Source organism: Amia ocellicauda, chromosome 17 (assembly GCF_036373705.1).
Source record: "Amia ocellicauda isolate fAmiCal2 chromosome 17, fAmiCal2.hap1, whole genome shotgun sequence".
Classification (NCBI taxonomy): domain Eukaryota; kingdom Metazoa; phylum Chordata; class Actinopteri; order Amiiformes; family Amiidae; genus Amia; species Amia ocellicauda.
The window spans coordinates 782,120-801,898 of NC_089866.1; the positions used below are offsets into that span (position 1 = coordinate 782,120).

The 19,779-nt window shown below is 54.0% G+C and overlaps 2 protein-coding genes across 5 annotated transcripts in view; both read left to right on the forward strand.

Moving 5' to 3' along the window:
* The window catches only part of axin1 (axin 1), a 41,020-nt gene extending 36,034 nt beyond the window's left edge, over positions 1-4,986 (forward strand). For all 3 annotated transcript variants that reach the window (XM_066689769.1, XM_066689768.1, XM_066689770.1), the window contains exons 9-10: positions 1,823-1,972; positions 2,116-4,986. In XM_066689769.1, coding sequence (XP_066545866.1) covers positions 1,823-1,972; positions 2,116-2,242 — 277 coding nt within the window. In that variant the 3' untranslated portion in view covers positions 2,243-4,986. The remainder of the gene's footprint in view (positions 1-1,822; positions 1,973-2,115) is intronic.
* A 1,094-nt stretch (positions 4,987-6,080) lies between these two features.
* Positions 6,081-19,768, forward strand: gtf3c1 (general transcription factor IIIC subunit 1). Of its 2 annotated transcripts, none has more exons than XM_066689766.1 (37): positions 6,081-6,579; positions 6,728-6,937; positions 7,216-7,392; positions 7,558-7,701; positions 7,832-7,928; positions 8,178-8,301; positions 8,712-8,873; positions 9,478-9,593; positions 9,850-10,219; positions 10,311-10,516; positions 10,594-10,736; positions 10,827-10,980; positions 11,091-11,194; positions 11,301-11,494; positions 11,668-11,985; positions 12,070-12,215; positions 12,326-12,423; positions 12,554-12,650; positions 12,957-13,134; positions 13,233-13,374; positions 13,557-13,689; positions 13,968-14,049; positions 14,319-14,498; positions 14,871-15,031; positions 15,159-15,301; positions 15,462-15,543; positions 15,730-15,842; positions 15,933-15,998; positions 16,095-16,188; positions 16,425-16,597; positions 16,790-17,077; positions 17,382-17,626; positions 17,735-18,024; positions 18,171-18,681; positions 18,797-18,854; positions 19,023-19,218; positions 19,336-19,768. In XM_066689766.1, the coding sequence occupies exons 1-37, from the start codon at positions 6,359-6,361 to the stop codon at positions 19,558-19,560; spliced, it is 6,441 nt and encodes a 2,146-aa protein (XP_066545863.1). In that variant the 5' UTR covers positions 6,081-6,358; the 3' UTR covers positions 19,561-19,768. The 2 variants fall into 2 exon arrangements, with proteins under 2 accessions (XP_066545863.1, XP_066545864.1); XM_066689767.1 differs by having other exon boundaries at positions 18,800-18,854.
* Positions 19,769-19,779: the final 11 nt, after the last annotated feature.

Below are 19,779 nucleotides of genomic sequence, written 5' to 3' on the forward strand. Positions count from 1 at the left end.
TGACTTAAAAATAATATCTCTATTTTTGGACGTTTGGGCGATACACAATATATACCTCGATATGCCTTGTTTTTTATCCAATCAAGCTACAAAATAAGACCAAAGACATTTAAACAACAAGTCTTTATTTAATCATTAAATATGCAAAACTACATGCAGGCTGTCATGGTAAATATATGCAGAATGCAACATATAACAGCGCAAGTGGTGTGTGATTACTATTACATGTGTTATGTTATGGGATATATATATATTCACATACATACATATACACATGATTTACTGTCACATAACAATAACACAAGTAATAGTAATCACGCAACACATGTGCTGTAAAATGGTACAGATTCAGTTATATTTACCACAGCCGGGTTTATAGTGGTGCATTTAACATCTGCTAGACAAGAGACATTTCTCCTCTGACTGTCACGTTTCGATTCTGCTTACTGGTACAGCACGTGTTAATACTAAATAGATTTAATAATAATATTATTATTAATAATAATAATAAAAGCTGTTATACCACTTCACCATCTCATGAAACTTTCTGCATCTGTTTGCATTGCTTTCCAATTTATTAAAATGCAAACAAACTATTATTCTTTAATTTTATACAAATTATATCCGTCTAAATTAGCGGGGGTGGGGGGTGCGATCGTGTATTGTCATGGGTGCTGCTTGCAGACCGAGTTCAGCCCGGCGACGAGAGCGGGGCGGACCGTGTGCGCTTGTGCATTAAAATGTCTCTTGGTTGTGTTGGTTATTGTGTGTCAGTTCACTCTCCTCATGTCTGTCTGTGTTTCTGATGCTCATTTCTTGCCGCATCCGACACGTGTGGAAGAACCGGGAAGAACGCAAACCGTCCTAATGACGAAAAATACTGCTGTAAATAGTGCGATTTGCGACACCACGATATAAACGATATAGCATAATATGAAACGATAGACGTTTTTCTATCGTTAAACGATATATATCGTCCAGCCCTAACTCCATTTATTGGAAGGGTTCAGTTAGTCCCAGTGGAGTTATGATAACTACTCTGTAGCTTCACAGATGACATTAGTGACAGAGACACAGGATTGTTGCTCTGCGATCAAACCCTCTAGTTCTGTGTGTGTGATTTAGATTGTCTATCTGTTTTAGGTCTGATTTTTTTAATTTGTCCTTTTTTTGGAGGGAAAATTAGAAGGAAATCGCACCAGAAAGGTAAACGAGCGCAGAGATGTAGACGCGGCATCAGTGAGCTGGGAGAGTCTCGCAGTGTGTGATTGTTGGTCATTACCAGCTCTTTGCCGCAGTGCTGGCTGTGACGGTTCACGTGAAGGTTGACGGGACGGCCTGTGACACGTCTTGCCCTTTTGGTCACGGCCGCTGAGGTCTGAGATCCGTTGTGTGTTGAGCGTCTTCCAGAGGAAAGCAGCGTCACTATAACCAGCCAGACGAGAAGCTTCCCTCCGTCCCTCCATTGGGCGCAGAGACCGTCATGGCGCTGGTCAAAGCAGCGCTCGAACCCAGGGGTGGCCAACCCTGGTCCTGGAGAGCCGCAATCCATCGGGTGTTCCAGGTCTCTCAATTCTCAATCAGTGGATACCTTGAACACAGGAACATTTTGCCTAATTAAGACCCACAAATGGTTCAATTAAGCAGTTAACTATCTGGATAGAACTAAAACCTGTAGACCCTGAGCCTCTCCATGACCAGGGTTAGCCACCGCTGCCCGACCTAACCGTCCATTCGTTGCGTATTTATAAAATCTCTCCCCTTTCTAGTTAATCATTTAAGCTTCTTTTTCCAAAACTCATTTGTTTCCCCCCGATTTCAGACACAAAACGCAGAAGAAGCAGCCCTGTGAGAACATCGTGGTGGCCTACTACTTCTGTGGAGAGCCCATCCCATACCGGACCTCCGTCAAGGGCAGGATCGTCACGCTGGGGCAGTTCAAGGAGCTGCTGACCAAGAAAGGGAGCTACAGGTAAAGCATCGTTGATCGTCTCCAGATCACTGCTGCGCACACGCACACACGCACACACTGGCACACTGACACACACACACACGCACACATTAGTGTGTCTGTCTGACGGCCGCGGTCCTCTGCTCTGCCCCGCTGTACTGCAGGTATTACTTCAAGAAGGTGAGTGACGAGTTCGACTGCGGCGTGGTGTTTGAGGAGGTGCGCGAGGACGACGCCATCCTGCCCATCTTCGAGGAGAAGATCATCGGCAAAGTGGAGAAGATCGACTGAACCGAACCGCCGGCAGGAGGAGGGGCGGCGGCGCAAAACGGCAACCGTGGCGACACGAAACAAACAGCCAATCGGAGAGAAGCGAGCAGTTCGGCCGAGAGAGAGAGAGAGTGGGGGGGCATGGAGCCGGGGGCGTCACGGTAGAATGGACGTCCGTCTACAGGGAATGAGAGGTCAGAGGTCGCGGTGGAGATCGAACACTGACTTACAGAGCCTCCCGCCCCGCGGGGGGGGCGTCTCGGTGCCAGGTAGACACAATGGTGCTCCGACTGCAGGACTGCGCAGACCCACGCAGCTCGGGCTCTTCGGCAACTTTCTATCTCTGTCACGTAGCATTGTAAAGTCGTACTAGAACATGTACTATGAACCCGTTTACTAGAGCTGCATATTTTTGATAAGATGTCCTAGAAGGAGAGTAGCCTTTCTAACGTAACGATGCTTTCTTGTAATTTTGATATGTACCGGTACTGAGTATACCAGGGCCGCCTGCTAACCACGGAACAGTGCGCGTCGGACACAAGTCACGGCCACGCCCGGTCACCGGGTGGGTGCGGGTTCGAGAGGTTTGCGTCTCCCCCTGCCCGTCCGGCCCGTCGCTCACCCCGAGACTTCTACCAAATCTCTAAACCCCCGGAGCCTGTCTAGTGAAATGCAATATCCTCTGAGTGTTTGGTTTGTTTTTGTTTGCTTGTGGAAACTCCAGATGGTGTGTGATGCTGGGCGAGGTCGCGAGGGGTGGAGAGAGGAGCATTTCAGAGACGTGTTCGTGTCCGGCCTCCTGCTGGAGCTCTGGCTGCTGTCGGTGCCGGAGCCGCTCTTGCAGGGCTGGTCCTCTCTGGGCGGCGCCAGGTTTAGGTATTCTGAGCGCCGCCCGTCTCGGCCCGGTGTGAGCACGACGCCCCCCGCCAACCCAGCGAAGCGTCATTTGCCCGCTGCTGTACAAACCCTGCCTGTCCTTCTGTATATTGGAAGAGAAAAATAAGATTACGGTATTTATATTAAATGAAAATAAGCAATATTTAAGAGCAACAGTTTTTAATTACTAGTAACCATTTGTACATTATTTCAAGTGCTTGCTGTAGCCATTTAAGATTAAAAACAAGTATTTTAATGCCAGTGTTTGTGATGGAGGGACTCCGGGACGTGCCGGGTGCTGGCGAGGAGGACGGTCCCGTCCCACAGGAGCTCCGCATCGCCACGCGGCCCCGTCCTCGCGGAACATCTGTCCTGTTTACGCATACCTTAACGTATTAAAGAACCGAACATCTTGAGTCTTAGCTCCTAAAGCTTTTTAAAGCAGAATCTGGGTGCCTGGTCAGTGAGTTTATTTTAAATGTGTTTTAGTCCAACTGATCTACTCTTTGCTGGATCATAAAACGCCAAAGAGCATCACATACATTAAAAGGGTAAAACTAATCGCAATCAGTACTTAATTTTTTATTTATGTTCCTTCCTTTGGTGCTGAGGCGTGCGGCCCTGGCCACACACAGCCCGTCCGGCAGGCCTTAGAGACAGCTTCCCACGGTCCACTGATTACCCTGAAAGACCGGAGGCACAAAGTGACAGCATTCATTATAAGATCCCCTGTGGCCCTGTTGCCCTGCCCTGTGGCCCCACTGGACTGGACTGTGGCTCTCCAGGACCGGGGCTACAGACCCTGCTGTATCACATCCTCAAGCGTACGACACAGTTCCGGCTTTTCCTCGTCCATCCGTTTGCTTCCCGTCACGGTTCCGTTCAAAGCGGTCGCTCAGAGCGCGATGATCTGATTCTGAGGTTGAATGTTTTAAATGTTGGCGATTTTATGTTGGTTTGATTAGGCTGGAAAAAAGGCACGAGTTACAAGAACATCTACACGGAATGCTAAATTGCCAGGTGCATCTATGTGTGTGTATGTATGTGTGAGTGTGTGTGTGTATGTATATGTGTGCGTGTGTATTCTATATATACACAAACACACACCCTATAAGTAGGTTTTAATCTCCAAATGCTATTTTTGTATTTATTGAGATGGATTTTTCTAATCTGCAGTTGTGTACAAATTTAACATGCTAGTGAATAATTTTTACAAGTCCTTAAAAAAGAAAAAAAAAAAAAGTAAAAAGAAACCTTGCTTAATTATTTTTTTCTTTTAATCTAATCTCCACTTAACTGCAGTATGGAACAGACATCTGTACCAAAAGCATGTTAAAAAGAACAAAAACACAGCTGGCTTTCAATGGAGACTCCCACAAGACTGCGGTTTAAACGGTTTTCTGTTCTGTTGTGTTGCTGTCACAGTATTGCTCTCCAGCACTTTCCCGTTTCCACTCGACTGTTCCTCAGCTGCCCTGGATCGCAGATGTTCAAAACGCAACTACACACACAAGCTGTGAAAGCCCAACAGTGATCTGTCCTACTTTAGGTATCATGTAAATATATATCACAGAGTGCCTTTGTATCGCAATCTTATGTCTGCCATGTGATTCCCAAATGTCAGAGGATTTGCTTTCATCCAGGGATTAGTATTGTTCTTTTATTTTGCTGATTTTGTGAGATTTTATTTCTTTCCTTTAAAAACAAAAAGTGACATTGCATTCACTGAATCTGGATTTGCCTTTTTCTATGTAAATATGTACATTTTCATATACATGTCTTCAGCCAGCAGCACATTTGCATATTTAGTACCCTGGTCATACGTCAGTGTGCTGATCTGTGCAGTTATCTTTTAAAAGGTACTTGGACAATAAAGAAATGAAGAGAAACACGAGTGTGCTTGTATTATTCAATGTGCGTCTGTCTGATTACCTCGTCTTCTCTTGTGCATTTTATTCACTATGATTGTAATTATGGAAATGGTCTCACCCCTGATAGCGTTTATTCAGAGCAGTTCTTTATACAGCCGTATACAAGCCCTGGACCGCCATGTTGGGTGATAACACCGCTCCTGAGACAAGGTACTGTAACCAGCGTTGACACGGTTTCACACCATGTTTCGTGCTTCATTTATTTAGCTTACAATACAAAAACGAATTCAAAACATTAGCATAAATCCTGTCAAGCCCAGCTGTGTAATTATTTGATCTGTTCAGCTCCGACGGGTAACTATCACCTTGACACGATTTTGCTTCACTTCCGGGTCACAAACCCAGACGCTTCCGGGCCGGGGACTCGCTTGCCGAGCTGAGCCGAGCCGAGCCGAGGACAGGCCCTGTGTTGGACCGGGCTGTACCACGCTTGACTATCTGGACATGCCGTGATCGTATTGTTAGTGTTTTCACTATGGTCTTTACACGTTGCCTGTTGTATTTTGTTCCCACATGTGCTCATTGGTTGCGCTGTGATCTGCCCATGGGCTCGGCGCGCACAGGGTGAAACTTCACTGCGTGAGTTCATGGCCGAGCTGCGTGGCATGTGATCAAACATGAATTACTCGGGGGTTATTTCCATTGCATGGTCAACAACAGTAACACTTGCCCTTAAATCTCCTTATGGTAACTTACCTAACACGTACATCCCCGTTACTACAGCTAGTAACGCACTTGTTTGTACTCCCACTGATGCACAATTACAGCACTCGGATTTAAAACTTCACTGGTATTGACCTGCACGACCATACGGATCACCTGATCAGTAAATCACGCAACAAGCCTCACGCAGGCCGTCATCCTCAGATCCTCTCACTGCAGCGCCTTGTCCCACTTCAGGGACGTCAATAATGACACTGTAGGTAGCAAATTAGATTAGACAGTTATGTATTTAAAAAAACTATTTTAAAACACTGATACATTTATATTTTTCCATGTGTTCTATTTAGTTTTATATTTCACATTTAGTGTTAGTTTTTGTATGTCTTATCACTCAAGATGGACGCGATGCCTTCCTCGCACTCGGTTGGATATGAATTGCGTTGGTTGTTACGTCACGGTTAAAGCGTGCACTACGTACTACGCAAGGTCGAAGGTAAATGTGTCGGACGTCACGCACGTATCGCACGCATGTAAACAGTGCGGGTCTGGAGAAGCGGGACAGCGACGCTCCGGTGTGGCCGTGCGAGAGGCCCGTGTGTGTGAGGGAATTGACGCGCTTGTTTAGTTGCGTTGATGTGAACGGCCGAGTGGCTCCAGTCGACCCGCGATGGACGCGCTGCAGATGCTGGAGGACGAGGTGGCTCTGGAGGGGTTAGACGGCATCACCATCCCGGCTCTGTGGCTCCGGCTGGAGACCCGGGTCCCCAAGTTCCCGCTGAGGCTGGACGCGGCGTCGCGGCAGTTCCTGTGGCAGTCCCTGGTCAGCAGCCCCGACATCGAGCTGTTCGTGCTGCCGCAGCCGAGGCCGCCTCTGGTGCTGCTGGACCGGTGAGTCGAGGCTGTGGCGCGGATTGGGACGTGCGTAGCGACTACAGAACAAGCCGACTCGCTGTCAGCGGGCTAGTGGTGATGTCATCTGCAGTGCTGACGTCACCTGTACTGATGTAACATTGTCTCCACGCGCATCCGGTTTCAGGTTCAAGGAGATCGACCCCGAGACGGGCATCCAGGAGATCCGGGAGACAGTGTCCACAGTGGAGGACATCTACCCGGTGCACATAGTGCTGGACAACAAAGTCGGCATCAAGGGCTCTTGCCAGTTCTTTAAGGAAAGGGTGAATGTGACCAGTCAGGTCAGGAGCCGGGATCTGCAGCCCCTGTGCTCCCTGGCGGAGGCTTTGGAGAGGTGAGTCTCGCACCCTGATGAGCTTTTACACAACCAGTTGTCTTGTAACGCAGCGCATCGGTCAGTGTGTAGGAGGGTCTGACACGGTGCAGAGCAGGGTGATTTGCAAAATGGTGAATAAACGATACAGCACAGACACTGTGGCGCTGGTGGGTCGGCCATGCAGGTGACCTCAGTCTGTGTGTCTGTATGTCTGTGCAGTGCTGTTGTGTGTGTGTGTGTGTTTGCTGTACTATGTTTGGGTGCCCAGAGCCTGGACTCTCCTCTCTCTCCTCCAGGTGGGAGCAGAAGCTCGTTCTCGTCGCCTCTCAGACGGTCCGGTACCGTGCTCTGCTCAGCTGGGAGGGGGACCCGGACCTGAAGCTGCCGGACTATTCGTACTGCATCCTGGAGCGTCTGGGCCGGGCCCGCTGGCAGGGGGAGCTGCAGAGGGACCTGCACTGCAAGACATTCAAGTACGAACTCCTCGGACCCCCGAGTCGATGCCCTGCTGCTCAACCGTTAGGATGTTTATTCTCATTTGTTAAACAAGTATTTTCCCCCAGCTTGATGACGTGTGTGAGTGTGTGCGTGTGCACATGCGTGTGCAGCTTTTATAACGTTGCGCTCCCGTCTGCTAGGACCGACGCAGGGAAGCTGCACTACCTGAGGAAGGTGCTGGACAGGAACGGCCTGGTCACCCTGCAGCCCCACGTGATCCGGCTGCCCAGCGGCAGTCAGCAGCACTCTGTCCTCCTGCTGCTGCGGCGCTTCCACGTGGACCGGTAAGACAGGGGAGGGACAGGAGAGCAGCCCGTCCGATGAGACCGCAGAGACGGGATTGACTCCAGGACTGCCCCGGCCCTGACCGGGTCACCGCGCCGCTGACCAGCTCTGCTGTTGTGCTCGTTTCAGGAGGAGCAAGTACGATATCCTGATGGAGCGAGTGTCCAACATCCTGGCTGGGAAACCGGAGCGCATGGCCACCATGCTGAAGCTGAGGCAGCAAGTGGTAAAGCGGACTGTGGACTGTTGCATGATGGGACTGTGGACTGTTGCATAAAACATTTTAAATATTGAGTATTTTACAAATAAAATGCAGCAATGTTTCTAACCAGACTGTTGGTTTCAATGCTGACCCCCCTGAATACCAAACGCAGGAACACCGGGGGGGCAGATCAGTAGCCTCTGAATTCATGTGATTCTGTCACGCAGAAGAGCGGAGGTTTGTCATGATCGAGGTGTTGTTGCTGTCGTTCAGGGTCTCAGTGAGCGGACCTTCAAACGCATGTATCAGTACATGATCGCGGCCGGCCTGGCGCAGGTGGTGTCGGTGCCGCTGCAGGAGCTCAACCCCGAGGGCGGGCCGCACAAGACCAAGAAAGGTACCGCTGGCCCGGTGTGGTGCCGAGTCACTGTAATATTGTCACTGCATTGGAGTGAGATGTGTGCATGTGCGTGTGCGTGTGCTGCTTCTCCAGTGTTAGAACGTCAGTGAAGGAGTTCAGTATGGCTGCCGCTAATCTCTGGATTCGGGAAGTTATTTTCCTTTTGGTTCACCACTTTTGTTGGTGTGGTGAAGTGGTGAATAGCAGTTCCTCTGCCTCGTCTGTCTGTCTGTCTCACTGCAGTCCCCGTCCAAACCAAAGCCAACATCGTATTTATTTATTTTCCGAGGAAATACGACCTGTTATAACTTCCGACCCGGCCTCAGTAGTGGGGGTGTGTCACTGAGGGGGGGCCTGGCGCTCCTCCTCATGTGAAGCTGAGCCTCTGAACTGCTCTTCTTCCTCAGGGACAGACATCATGGTGCGGTGCCTCAAGCTGCTGAAGGAGTACAAGAAGAAAGTGGATGAGGAGGACGATGACAACGATGACGAGGACCGGGCGAGGAAGAGTGGCCAGCTGGACACTCGGGTCGTGGAGAGGGACGTCCTCGCGCAGGCCTATGAGATCAGTACGTCCAGCGCTCTGCTGTGGTGTTGGCGTTTGTCACAGAGAGAGAGAGAGAGAGAGAGAGAGAGAGAGAGAGAGAGAGAGAGAGAGAGAGAGACAGAGACAGAGAGACAGAGACAGAGAGAGAGAGAGAGAGAGAGAGAGGTTATGGAGGGCCTGATGCAGGGAAAGAAGGCAGAGAAACTCCCATTGGCAGAAACAGCGCCCCCTGTTGACATTTTCTCCATTTCATAAAGATCTGTGTGAAGCTAACAAGTGAATATAGATACATAGTGCAGTGAATTAAATATATTAATGCTTACGTCTCCGAAACACTTTGATTAATTACACAAGTCATTGGATTTGTCTTCTTGCATTTGAGACAGAAAACAGGAGACACTTCTTCAGACAGAGAGGCGTCACAATCTGAACAAACTCCCCAGCGATGTGGCTGAAGAGACAATTTGGGAACATTCAAAAACAGACTGGACAGGATCCTTGATCACTGAGTTATTAATGGACACCAAACGAGCGTGATGGGGCAAATGGCCTCCTCTCCACTGGACACTGTCTTATGTTCTTATGTCTCCATTTGATCTCTCTTTTTTTTTTTCCGTGATGAACAGTCGAGAGCACGGCCACCAAAGGGATCTCGCAGTCGGAGATCCGGAGACTCATGAACGTGGGGAAGCTGGAGGGACGCATGATCTGCCGTCTTCTGGAACGATACCACATGGTCAAGGTAGGACTGGTTCCTTTATTGATTTATTGGTTGATTTGTTTATATTTGCTATGAAAGGGGTGGATGGACTGGCATGTTGATAAGGAGCTCTCACTGGTCGTTTGGCTTTGTACGACGAGGAGTTTGACATTAGAAGATGAGAAAAGCCTAAACAAAGCAAACGGAAGTCTCTTCTTAGGGATTTTAGTTTGTTTGCACATTGTTCAAGTCCTAGGTGTCTTTTCTGGGTGTCACTGTGGTCGTCTGTTGTGCTCAGGGCTTCATGGAGGACGAGGGCCGGCAGCGCACCACCAAGTACATCAGCAAGATCTTCGTGGAGCAGAGCAACCTTAACCAGCAATTCGAGAAGGAGAAGGCCCGCAGCGAGCAGCTCGGCACGGGGGGCGGCACCGAGGTGCGGGTGGTGGAGATGCTGCAAGAGGTGGGGGAGGAGGACAAGGCCCTGTCTGAGGAGCATGTCTCCCCGGTGCTCTCGGAGGAGGAGGAAGAGCAGGAGGAGAAAGGAGGGCGTCGTGCATCTGCCAGGAAGAAGACCTCAAAGAAGAAGGTGCTGAAGGTGGACACACGGACCCTCCTGAGGACGTCCAAGCTGAGTTCAGCAGTTCAGCACTCGACACCAAACAAGAGTGAGTGGCCGTTCTGTGGGACCTTCCTCTAGTAGAGCTTCACTCTTCAGCCAAGAGTTCCTCCCTAAAGAGTGTCTTCTCTCCGCTTCAGAAGCCAGCACTCCGGCTCTGCGGCTCGTCGCCCCCGAGGCGTCGGATGTCTCGCTGGACAAGGAGGACCCCTGCAGGCCACCGGAGGAGTCCGACCGCAGCCCCGACATGTCAGACCGGACGGCCACCCCAAGCAGCAACGCCCAGTCGGTGGAGGAGGAGGCCAGCGTCACAGTGGTCGAGGAGGTCCAGGTGCCGCCCAGCAAGGTGAGACTCCCGATCCTCCTCTTTGTGCTGTTCGTCATTGTTGTTTTTACCAGCACAGCTTGGTGTCGTCTTCTCAGGACACGGGTGCCACGCCCAAGAAGACGAGGTCCAGGTCTGTGTCTCGCCAGGACCGGCCCCATGAGACATACCGGCTACTCAAGCGCAGGAACCTGATCATCGAGGCGGTGCGCAGCCTCAAGCTGATCGAGAGCCTCTACATGTGAGCAGATGAGTCCGTTTCGTATTGTTCCATGTTCTAGAATTCTGACCGTGGCGAGTGAAAGGGTTAACAAGCGTGCTGCCCCGCCAGGTTGCAGAAGATGATTCTGGACGAGGAGAAGCAGGACGGCGTCGCCACCCGGTGCTGCAAGAAGTCCATCCTGAGGCTCGTGCGCCGGCTGTCCCAGGAGGGCTTCCTCAAGCTGTTCTGCACCACCGTCATCCAGGACGGGGTCAGCAAGAAGGTACCACCGCTGACTGTGCAGGATGACATTGTTTGTGCTGTTCTTTGGCTTGTTCCCTCCTGCAATGGCCGATGGGTGACCGGTTTGTTTGTGCTCCTCCTGCTCCTCAGGTTGAGTTTGTGGTCCATCCCTCCATCCTCCCCGACGACCCGCTGGTGAAAAGCGCCATCGATCAGATCCGGTTCCGCATCTCTAGCTCCTACACGGCGCATCGGTAAGAGAGCCCGTCGGCCGTTTCTCGCCCGTGCACCTGATGAAGCCCTCCCGAGCGGACCCTTGTATTAGTTTCGGTTTCTGTTTCCCTCCCTTTTCTGCTCTAGGGTTAAGGTCCAGGCAGAGCCAGGCCAGGCTGGGGTGGCGGGGGGCGGTGAGGAGCCACAGAGACAGGGGGCTGGGGCCTCCAAGGAGCCCGGGAAGGGAGACGTGGTTGGACAGAGCCCCTCAAAAGCCCAGAGCAGCAAAACTGATGAGAAGATGGGAGTCACACAGCTGAAGAATTTCCACCCCACCATAGGTCAGCAGGGCCCGCCGTGTTCTGCATGCTTTGAGTTGTGTGTGTTCGCACTGCCAGCACTCGAGGGCACTTCCTGCAGGCAGATCAGTGTCGGTCGGTGATTGCTCGGGTCTCTGTTGTGTCGTGCCATGATAAACATCCAGCTTATTCCTCTTGTCCTTTTCCTTGTGTAGTTCCAGGTCTCGGCCGCTCTCTGGGATTTCAGCCCAAGATGCCGCGCCTGCGACTGGTGCACATGTTCCTGTGGCACGTGATCTATGGCCATCCCTCCAGGAAGCTGCCCGGCTCGGGCACCAGAGCCGCGAAGGGACAGGAAGTTCTGAGGCGTGGCACGGCGGCCAATCGGAGCCATTCACTGCCCGCGAAAGCCAATCGGGAAGCGCCGGCCCCTGACAGCGGGGCCAGTGAGACGCCGGGCACTGCCCATGCCGAGGGAGACGTGGAGATCGGTGCCGGCACGGAGGTTGACCCGGTGCTCATCGATGAGACGGGTAACTTCCTGAAGAACGTGGCGCCGAGTCCAAGTTGTGTTGAGGTGGTGCTTGTTGCGTGACTGAGCCTGGTCTTTCCTGCAGTGTACGTCAACGAGCTGTCCTGGAAGAGGTTCGTCCCGGCCACACCGGTGCACCGGGAGTATGGCCTCGGCTGGGCCCTGGCCAGCGACATCCTGCTGTGCCTACCCCTGTCCATCTTCGTCCAGATCATCCAAGTCAGCTACAAGGTACTGGAACAGGGGGAGGAGTCACACAAAACGCATGTGTAATTAGCCGTGCAAAATACTATTGTATTGTATTGATGAGGGCGTGATTAAGTGTCTGTGTGTTACCCCAGGTGGACGGCCTCGAGGACTACCTCAACGACCCCCTCAAGCAGCATTTTCTCATCCGGTTCCTGCCGGGGAAGATGAAGAAGCAGCTTTTATACAAGAGGTACCGTCGGGTCACGGTGGCTTAAGACCCCGCGCTGCTTTGTTCCGCGGAGGAGGAGGAGGGAGGGAAGGAAGGAGGAGAAAGACGTGATGGTCTGAAGTGAACTGAGGGCTCTGCTCTGTTGTTGCAGGAGGTACATCTTCTCCTTTTACGAGAACATGCAGCGCCTGTGCTTCATGGGGCTACTGCAGTTCGGACCGATGGAGAAGTTTCAGGACAAGGACCAGGTAACTGTGCTTCGGAGATGGAGTTGCTGTGTAGCGTTCCTGTGATGTTGACGGTGCTTTGGGGGTGTTCCTGTGGCCCTCCAGGACAGGAGACCTGTTTCAGAGATGTCTATACCAAGCCCTGCACCTCTCGGCACTGTAGGGTACGGCACAGGAGTCCAAGATATTGTGAGATAAAATTCCTGTGCCTCTATCGGTCAGCAGAACAGTCCTACTGAGTCTTCTCGGATAAACATCCACACAGACAACCTGAGAAGAACAAAGCTGAACACACCGAAACGCGTGTCATCTCTCTTTTTCCCGCAGGTCTTCATCTTCCTGAAGAAGAAAGCCACCATCGTGGACACCACTCCCTGCGAGCCCCACTACAACCTGGTCACAGGCAGCCGGCCCTTCGAGAGGCGATTCTACACCCTCGACACCTCGCAGGACATCGAGAACTTCTGGTTCGACCTGCAGTGCGTCTGTCTCAACACGCCCCTAGGTGAGGCGTCCCGCTCGTCGCGCTCGGCTCAGCTGTAGATCGCAGGCAGGGAGACGGGCGCGGCGTTCCCAGGGTTGACACCCAGGTGTGCATTGCAGGTGTCGTCCGCTGCCCTCGCATAAGGAAGGGCTCCTCGCAGGAAGGCCAGCCGGACCAGGAGGACCCAGAGGCGGCGCTGGAGGAGCTGCCGGCGGAGAAGCCCACGGTCCGAGAACCGTCCCGGCTGCTGGAGTATGCCAGGTAATGGAGTCCTATGGGCTGGATCCGGTCAAACCCGTCTGACTGTCCCTCCTGACTCGGACGCCGGTGTGACATCCTTTTAAACAGGCTGATGAGACCCGGGTTGCACAGAAAACGTTGTTGTTGTCGTTGTTGTTGGCTGACAGTCTCTGCGTGTCTCTGCGTGTGTCTGCGTGTCGCAGGGGCAGGAAGGAGGTGACGGATGACGGGGTTATTCCAGGGGACGGTCAAGGGGCTGCAGGGATGGATTCCACCTTCTTCGGACACCTGAAGCGTAACTGGATTTGGACAAGTTACCTCCTCAACGCCAAGAGAGTGAGTGGTTTACTTTTTATGCAGGTGTACTGATGTGTAAACGGAACACTTTGTGGATTTTAAAAGGTGAACGACAATGAAAATTCCATCTCATTATTATTATTATTATTATTAATATATATCTCTTAGCAGACGCCCGTGTCCAGGCAATACAAAGTGCAGTGATACAGTACAGTTCAGAGCACAATACATTTGACACGTTCCAGTTTACTCCAAACCCGCGTGGCGATTGCTGTGGTTTCTGTTGTGTTATCGGTGGCTCATTTTGCGTCCTGCAGCCCGGCAGCTCTCTGGAGGGAAACCCGATGCTGAGACTGAAGACCTTTTTGACAAAGATGCCTCTGCCCTTCATGTCGGAGAGTAAGTGACCTCTGACCTTTCAAAAGCATCTGGTCTCTTCTCAAGAAGCACCTTCTGTGCAGCGCAGAATTCGCTCTGCGTCCCTCTGAGAGTCGCACCCCTGTCCTGTCATTCCTCTCCCGGGGGCGTTATTGTCCACGGGTCCATTGTGCTGTTGTGTCTGTGTGACGAGGCCATTCGTGTGTCTGGCCTTGACCCGCTGAGGGGGACAGATGCCTCTGGTTCCCGAGGTCTTCTGATGTCCCTGTCCTCTCTGCTTCGCCCCGCAGACCGTAAGATGCACATGATCTCGGAGCCCCGACTGCCAGGAGCGCTGAAGGAGTTTGATGTGCTGGTGGAGCAGGAGCCGGGGGGCGAGTGCAGAAACGCGCGCGTCGTCGGCGGCAAGAGGCAGAAGCGCAAGAGGGGCAAGAAGGGCGTCGAGAAGAAGGCCAAGAAGAAGAAGAGAGGTCTGAACGTTGGTTTAGAAAGGGTTTTTCAGAAGTGTTTTTGGCTTGACCTGCTCTGTAGGAGAGAGAGGTATCTGTGGTCGCTGGAGGGGACACAGTCTGTCCTGCCTCATGACATCACTGAAGACGGGTCTGAGACAACATGGTGTAGGACAGCAGGAGACCTTCTCCCTGGCCATGACTCTGTAACTCCTCATACTTCATGCTTTAGTTATTAGTGTTAATCATTTCTTAGAAACCTTTTCAAAACATAACAGGTGCTTTAATTGGACCTGCTGTGCTTGTCCTGCCCAGCTCCTGGGGGCCCTCAGTCTCCACGGGGCCCCAAGGACTCATTGCTTGACTTGTCCTCCTCTGTGTGCGGTTCCCCAGAGGCCCGAGTGGAGACGAAGCACGTCCGCCCGCCCCGCTTCCACGACGTTGCCGACCAGAACGCCCTGCAGAGGATGACCCGGCAGCGCGTGTCCTGGAGTGCCCAGGAGGACGGCTTCCTCATGCTGTGCCGCGTCGCCAGCCACTTCCTCAACAGAAAGGTGTGTGGTCCGTGCCCGCTGGGTGGGGGTCCGATTGTGGGTTCACTGCAGCAGCCGCTCCTGGGCTGGACGGGGTCCTTCCCTTCTCGCACAGGGCGTCCGTGACCCCCAGTCTCCTCCCTCTCAGATCAAGAGGCCCTTCGTTCCCTGGCAAGTGGTGCGGGACCTGCTGCACGCCCAGTTCGAGGAGTCACTGGACAAGACGTCTCTGTCCGTGGGCCGCCGGGCGCGATACATCATGAAGAACCCCCAGACCAGCCTCAACTTCAAGTGAGTGTCTGTTCATCCCCCTTCTGGGGCTGTGGGGGGGCGGTGCGCTTACATCAGTGTCCCTGTGGAGGGAGCGTTACATGCGCTAACGAGCGTCTGAACACCGTCTGTGCGGTCAGTGCAGCCCAAATGTAACGCTTTCGCTGTGTCTGTGTTGTAGGATCTGTCTGGCTGAGGTCTACCAGGACAAACCCCTGGTGGGCGAGTTTCTGAACCGGGAGAACGACTACGAGAACCCAGAGGTATCCGTCCTGCCGCGCCGTCCCGGTGCTCCCGATTCTCGTTCGAACACACTGCGACCCTGAAGAAAACGACTAGATTTACTCAATGCTTTGGATAATTATCTGTGATCTGATGAAAATGTTAACTTGTATGACTTTGAAGACTTCCTGGGCCGGCCCGGGTCCTAACGCGCGTCTCTGTCACAGGTCTGCTCGGCCGAGTTTAAGGAGTTCGTGGCCGTGCTGAGGCAGAAGTTCTCCACATCCACTGGGTATCTGGGCTTGAAGATCCCAGACACCAAGGAGGAGCTCTTCAGGAGGTCGGGAAGCTGAACCGGTGCACTTACATCTATCCATCCATTGTTGAAGGAGGTGTTAATGGTTCGCTTGTTCTGTGTCGGTCCCTGCAGGTTCAAAGTCTACGCCATTGGAGACCAAGAGGAGGTGGAGCAGAACGAGCCGGACATGCTGGCGAGGTGGGGGAGTGAAAGCGCAGTGCAGTGTGTTGTGTGTGCCGGCCGCTGTGTCTGGCTCCTGTGCTGACTGTGTTGTCGCTGCTCGTGTGATCGCAGGCACGAAGATATCCACTCCCTGGTCCTCAACAACCTGATCCAGAGCACCCTGGCGCTGTCCAACGCGCAGATGAAGTCCTGCCGCTCCTTCCAGGTAACGAGCACAGCTGCACCACGGCTGGGGGGCTGCTGGGGGGCCATGCCGGCCCATTTCCTTCTTTCTCCATAATTTCATCCCCTTGTCCCGTCACTTGTTTGTGTTCCAGGCTGTGTAGACCCTGCAGTCCATTGAAGAAGTAAAGCATTGCTTCCTTATTCCCTAGAGATCGACTCATTACCCTGACTTTCCTCCCCCGCGTCCCTCACCCGTGTTCACGTGTCTCTCCGCAGACCTTCCACCTGTACAGCCGGTATGACGACGGCATCCTGTACGAGGCTTTCCTGCGCTGCCAGAAGAGGGGCCTGGTGAACCGGCGGCGCATCAGCAAGGTGTCGGAGCCCAAGAAGAGCCGGGCGCTGCCCTTCCTGCCCATGTCCTACCAGCTGTCCCAGGCCTACTACAGGTGTGGCAGCTCATGCAGCTCAGCATGTCGGTGTCTAAGAGTGGCAGAGGGGCAGCGGCTTTAATTACAATAAAACCACACAGACACGGACGCACACAGACACACCCCCTCCTCCCCACACACACAGACACGCACACACATATTGAAGTGCTTTATTAATCGTCCCACCAAACTCTTCTCCCCGTCTGACAGGTGCTTCACCTGGCGCTTCCCCAGCACCCTGTGCACAGAGGCGCACCAGTTCCTGGAGACGCTCCGGGCCGCGGGCCGGCAGGACCGGCCCAACACCTTCGTGTTCCAGGACCAGGCGGAGGCGCCGCCGGACCCGGGCATGGTGCTGTTCTGCCTGGACGCCCCGGGCGGCTGCTGCCTGGCCAGCCTGTCCCTGCTGATCCTGGGGCTGCTGTCTGTGGACGTGTCCATCCCGGAGCAGATCGTGGTGGTGGACAGCACCATGGTGGACAACGAGGTCGTGAAGAGGTACCGACCGCCTTGGGCAGCACCGGCCATCTGGGCACTGTAGTTGGCACACTCAAACCACGGCCTGGTGCCGGCAGTTCTTCTTGAACTGTGGAACCTAAACCGGGCTCTTAGAGATGTAGAATATAATGATAATATATAACCTTCCTGCTATTTGTTCGCTTTAGATTTTCGTACTTTTAGCTCGTGTTCTTTTGTGGTTTGTGAATGTGCCAAGTTTCTGAGACCCCTTCAGCGTTGTGTGGCAGTGTGAGAGGATTGTGCGGCGTTGTGAGTGCTCGGGCTGTTGTGCTGTTCTCTCCAGCATGGGGAAGGAGGTGGCGGACGAGGACGACGACGAGGAGGCAGAGGAGGGCGAGGGCAAGAGGAAGATCGAGGTGAAGGCCAGGCAGGCGTCCCACACCAACTACCTGCTGATGAAGGGCTACTGCTCCCCCGGCATCGTCAGCCTGCGCAACCTCAACACCAACGACAACATTGTGGTCAACTCCTGCCAGATGAGGGTCCGTCTGCGCAGCTCCCCCGCGCACCGCTGGTTCAGCACCGCAGGTGAGTCCGCTCTCCGCACCGCTCCCATTGGGCCACCCCAACCCTGAGCGGCAGGTTTGTCGTGTTTCTGACGGCCCGGTTCATGCTGCTGTTCTCTCTCTCCCTCAGAGCCCTACGTGGCTGACGACCCGGCCTGGGGAGAGACCTGCCTGCCGCCTGGCTTCACCCGGCTGGTGCGCATGAGCAGCGACGACTCGGGCCGGCTGCAGCGCTTCAGCGCCTGGTGCATCGACCGCTGCGGCTACAGCGCCGAGGACCTGCAGGCCGTGCTGGAGCTGAGCGGCGTCGTGGAGGAGGCCCGGTGCTTCGGCTGCGACAGGCGGCAGCTGCGCGACCGCTTTGCTGCGCTGGAGGAGGTGGCGGGCGGGCGGACCAGGACGCTGTGGCAGTACCTGCAGGTCCGTGTGTGTGCGGGGCGGCGGGGGGGTGAGGCTACGAGCTTGGGGGGCTGTTGTATTGGTAGAATTGCATTTATAAGCGCTGCGCTGGGTGGTCCGCAGTGTCGGCCCGTTGGAACCTCACTGTCCTGTCTCTCCGATCGCAGGACCTGGTCGACCTAGAGGAGGTGGTGGAGGTGGGGGGGAACACAGTGCGCCTGGTTGCCATGAAGTTTCTGGACCCCTGGCTGCTCCACACGACCAAGAGGTGCGGCCCGAGAGCGGGGTCTGACAGCCAGGCCCAGCCCACCTCCAGGAAGAGGAAAGTGCAAGAGGACCCTGAGGAGGACGCCGCCCCCCCAAGGAAGATGGTCGCTGTCGATATGGACGGCGCGGCGGCAGGGGATGATGTCTCGGAGGAGCCGGGGGAGGAGAAAAGCCTGGAGACGTCCCCCGGGGGCAGCAGGGCTGGGGATTCCCCTGTGCTGGGCGGATCGAGCGACCCAGACCCGACACAGGCTGCTGCAGAGGCCCAGAGCACCGGCCCGGTGGACGAAGATGAAGGGGGTGCCAGGGAGGGCGGCGCGGAGGAGGACAGCCCAGAGGGGGACGCAGCACCATCTATCGAAGACCAACCAACGCCGGCGGACGCAGTGCCAGGGGGGGAGGCCGGCGCAGGTGAGGCAGCTAGATGTGGTTCATTGCAGGAGAACAGGTGTCGGGTCACTTTTACTACAGTGCATTGCTCACTCAAATGAATAATTAAAGATAATCCCTCTCCCTCTTCCTCCAGTAGATGAAGATTGCACTAGTTTCCCTCAGACGACCGCAGCGCAGAGTGTGGAGGACAGGTGAGCAGAGACCCGGGTTTGAGTCAAAACCATAGACCCAAAGTCCGCAGTCAGATCAGTCGCACTCATCTGTGTACGGCTGGCATGGGGCTGGGCAACAACACTATCTGTCTGACCCCTGACCTCTCTGACCTCTGACCTCTGACCTCTCCCCTGGCGGCGCCGCAGCTCTGAGCTGGAGAGGGTGAGCTTCATCAGCCGGCCCTGGCGCATCGTGGACGGCAGTCTGAACCAGCCTGTGTGTAAAGGCATGCTGGAGGCGCTGCTGTTCCACATCATGACCCGGCCTGGCGTCCCGCAGCCCGTCCTGCTGCGCCACTACAGCGGGGTCCTGCAGCCGGTCGTGGTGCTGGAGCTGCTGCAGGTGAGGCGGGGGGGTCTCTGTACCATTTCCTGTGTTTAAGTACGAAGGCCCTGTATTGGGGCTCGTTAGGGGCTGCTGATTTGCGTGGCTGAGTGACCCGGTGTCCCCCATCCTCAGGCGCTGGAGGAGATGGGCTGCATCCAGAGGAGGTCCATCAGCCCGACCCCCCGGCCCTCCCTGTTCTCCCGGCCCGGCCCGGCCCAGCTGAGAGAGGGCCCACCCCAGCCCGTCACCAGCGACTGCGTCTTCTACGAGCCGGCACTGGACTGCTGCCTGCGGCTGGGCCGGGTGTTCCCCCGCCAGCCCAACTGGAACAAGTGGGTCCAGTACATCCACACCTGAGAGGCCGGGCCGCCAGGGGCCACACAGTGAGGGGCCACAGCAGAGACGCACTGGGTCTGAGCTGTTTGTTTACTCTGTACAGTTAAGTGCTTGAAGGATAGGCAGAGATTTTTATTTTTATTATTTGTTTGAAATGCTTTTTTGTGGTATTGTTATTGTTCTGTTGTTAAGCTTGAATGACTTAAAATAAAGATGCTGTTTGTGTGGCGGCAGTTGTTT

What these genes read in the sequence shown, in the direction of transcription:
- gtf3c1 (XM_066689766.1), top strand. Translation starts at nt 6,359, where the DNA reads ATGGACGCGCTGCAGATGCTGGAGGACGAGGTGGCTCTGGAGGGGTTA. An exon ending in CTGTCCCAGGCCTACTACAG is followed by an intron (nt 16,598 to 16,789) that starts GTGTGGCAGCTC and finishes CCCGTCTGACAG; the next exon opens with GTGCTTCACCTGGCGCTTCC. An exon ending in AGGGGGGGAGGCCGGCGCAG is followed by an intron (nt 18,682 to 18,796) that starts GTGAGGCAGCTA and finishes CTCTTCCTCCAG; the next exon opens with TAGATGAAGATTGCACTAGT.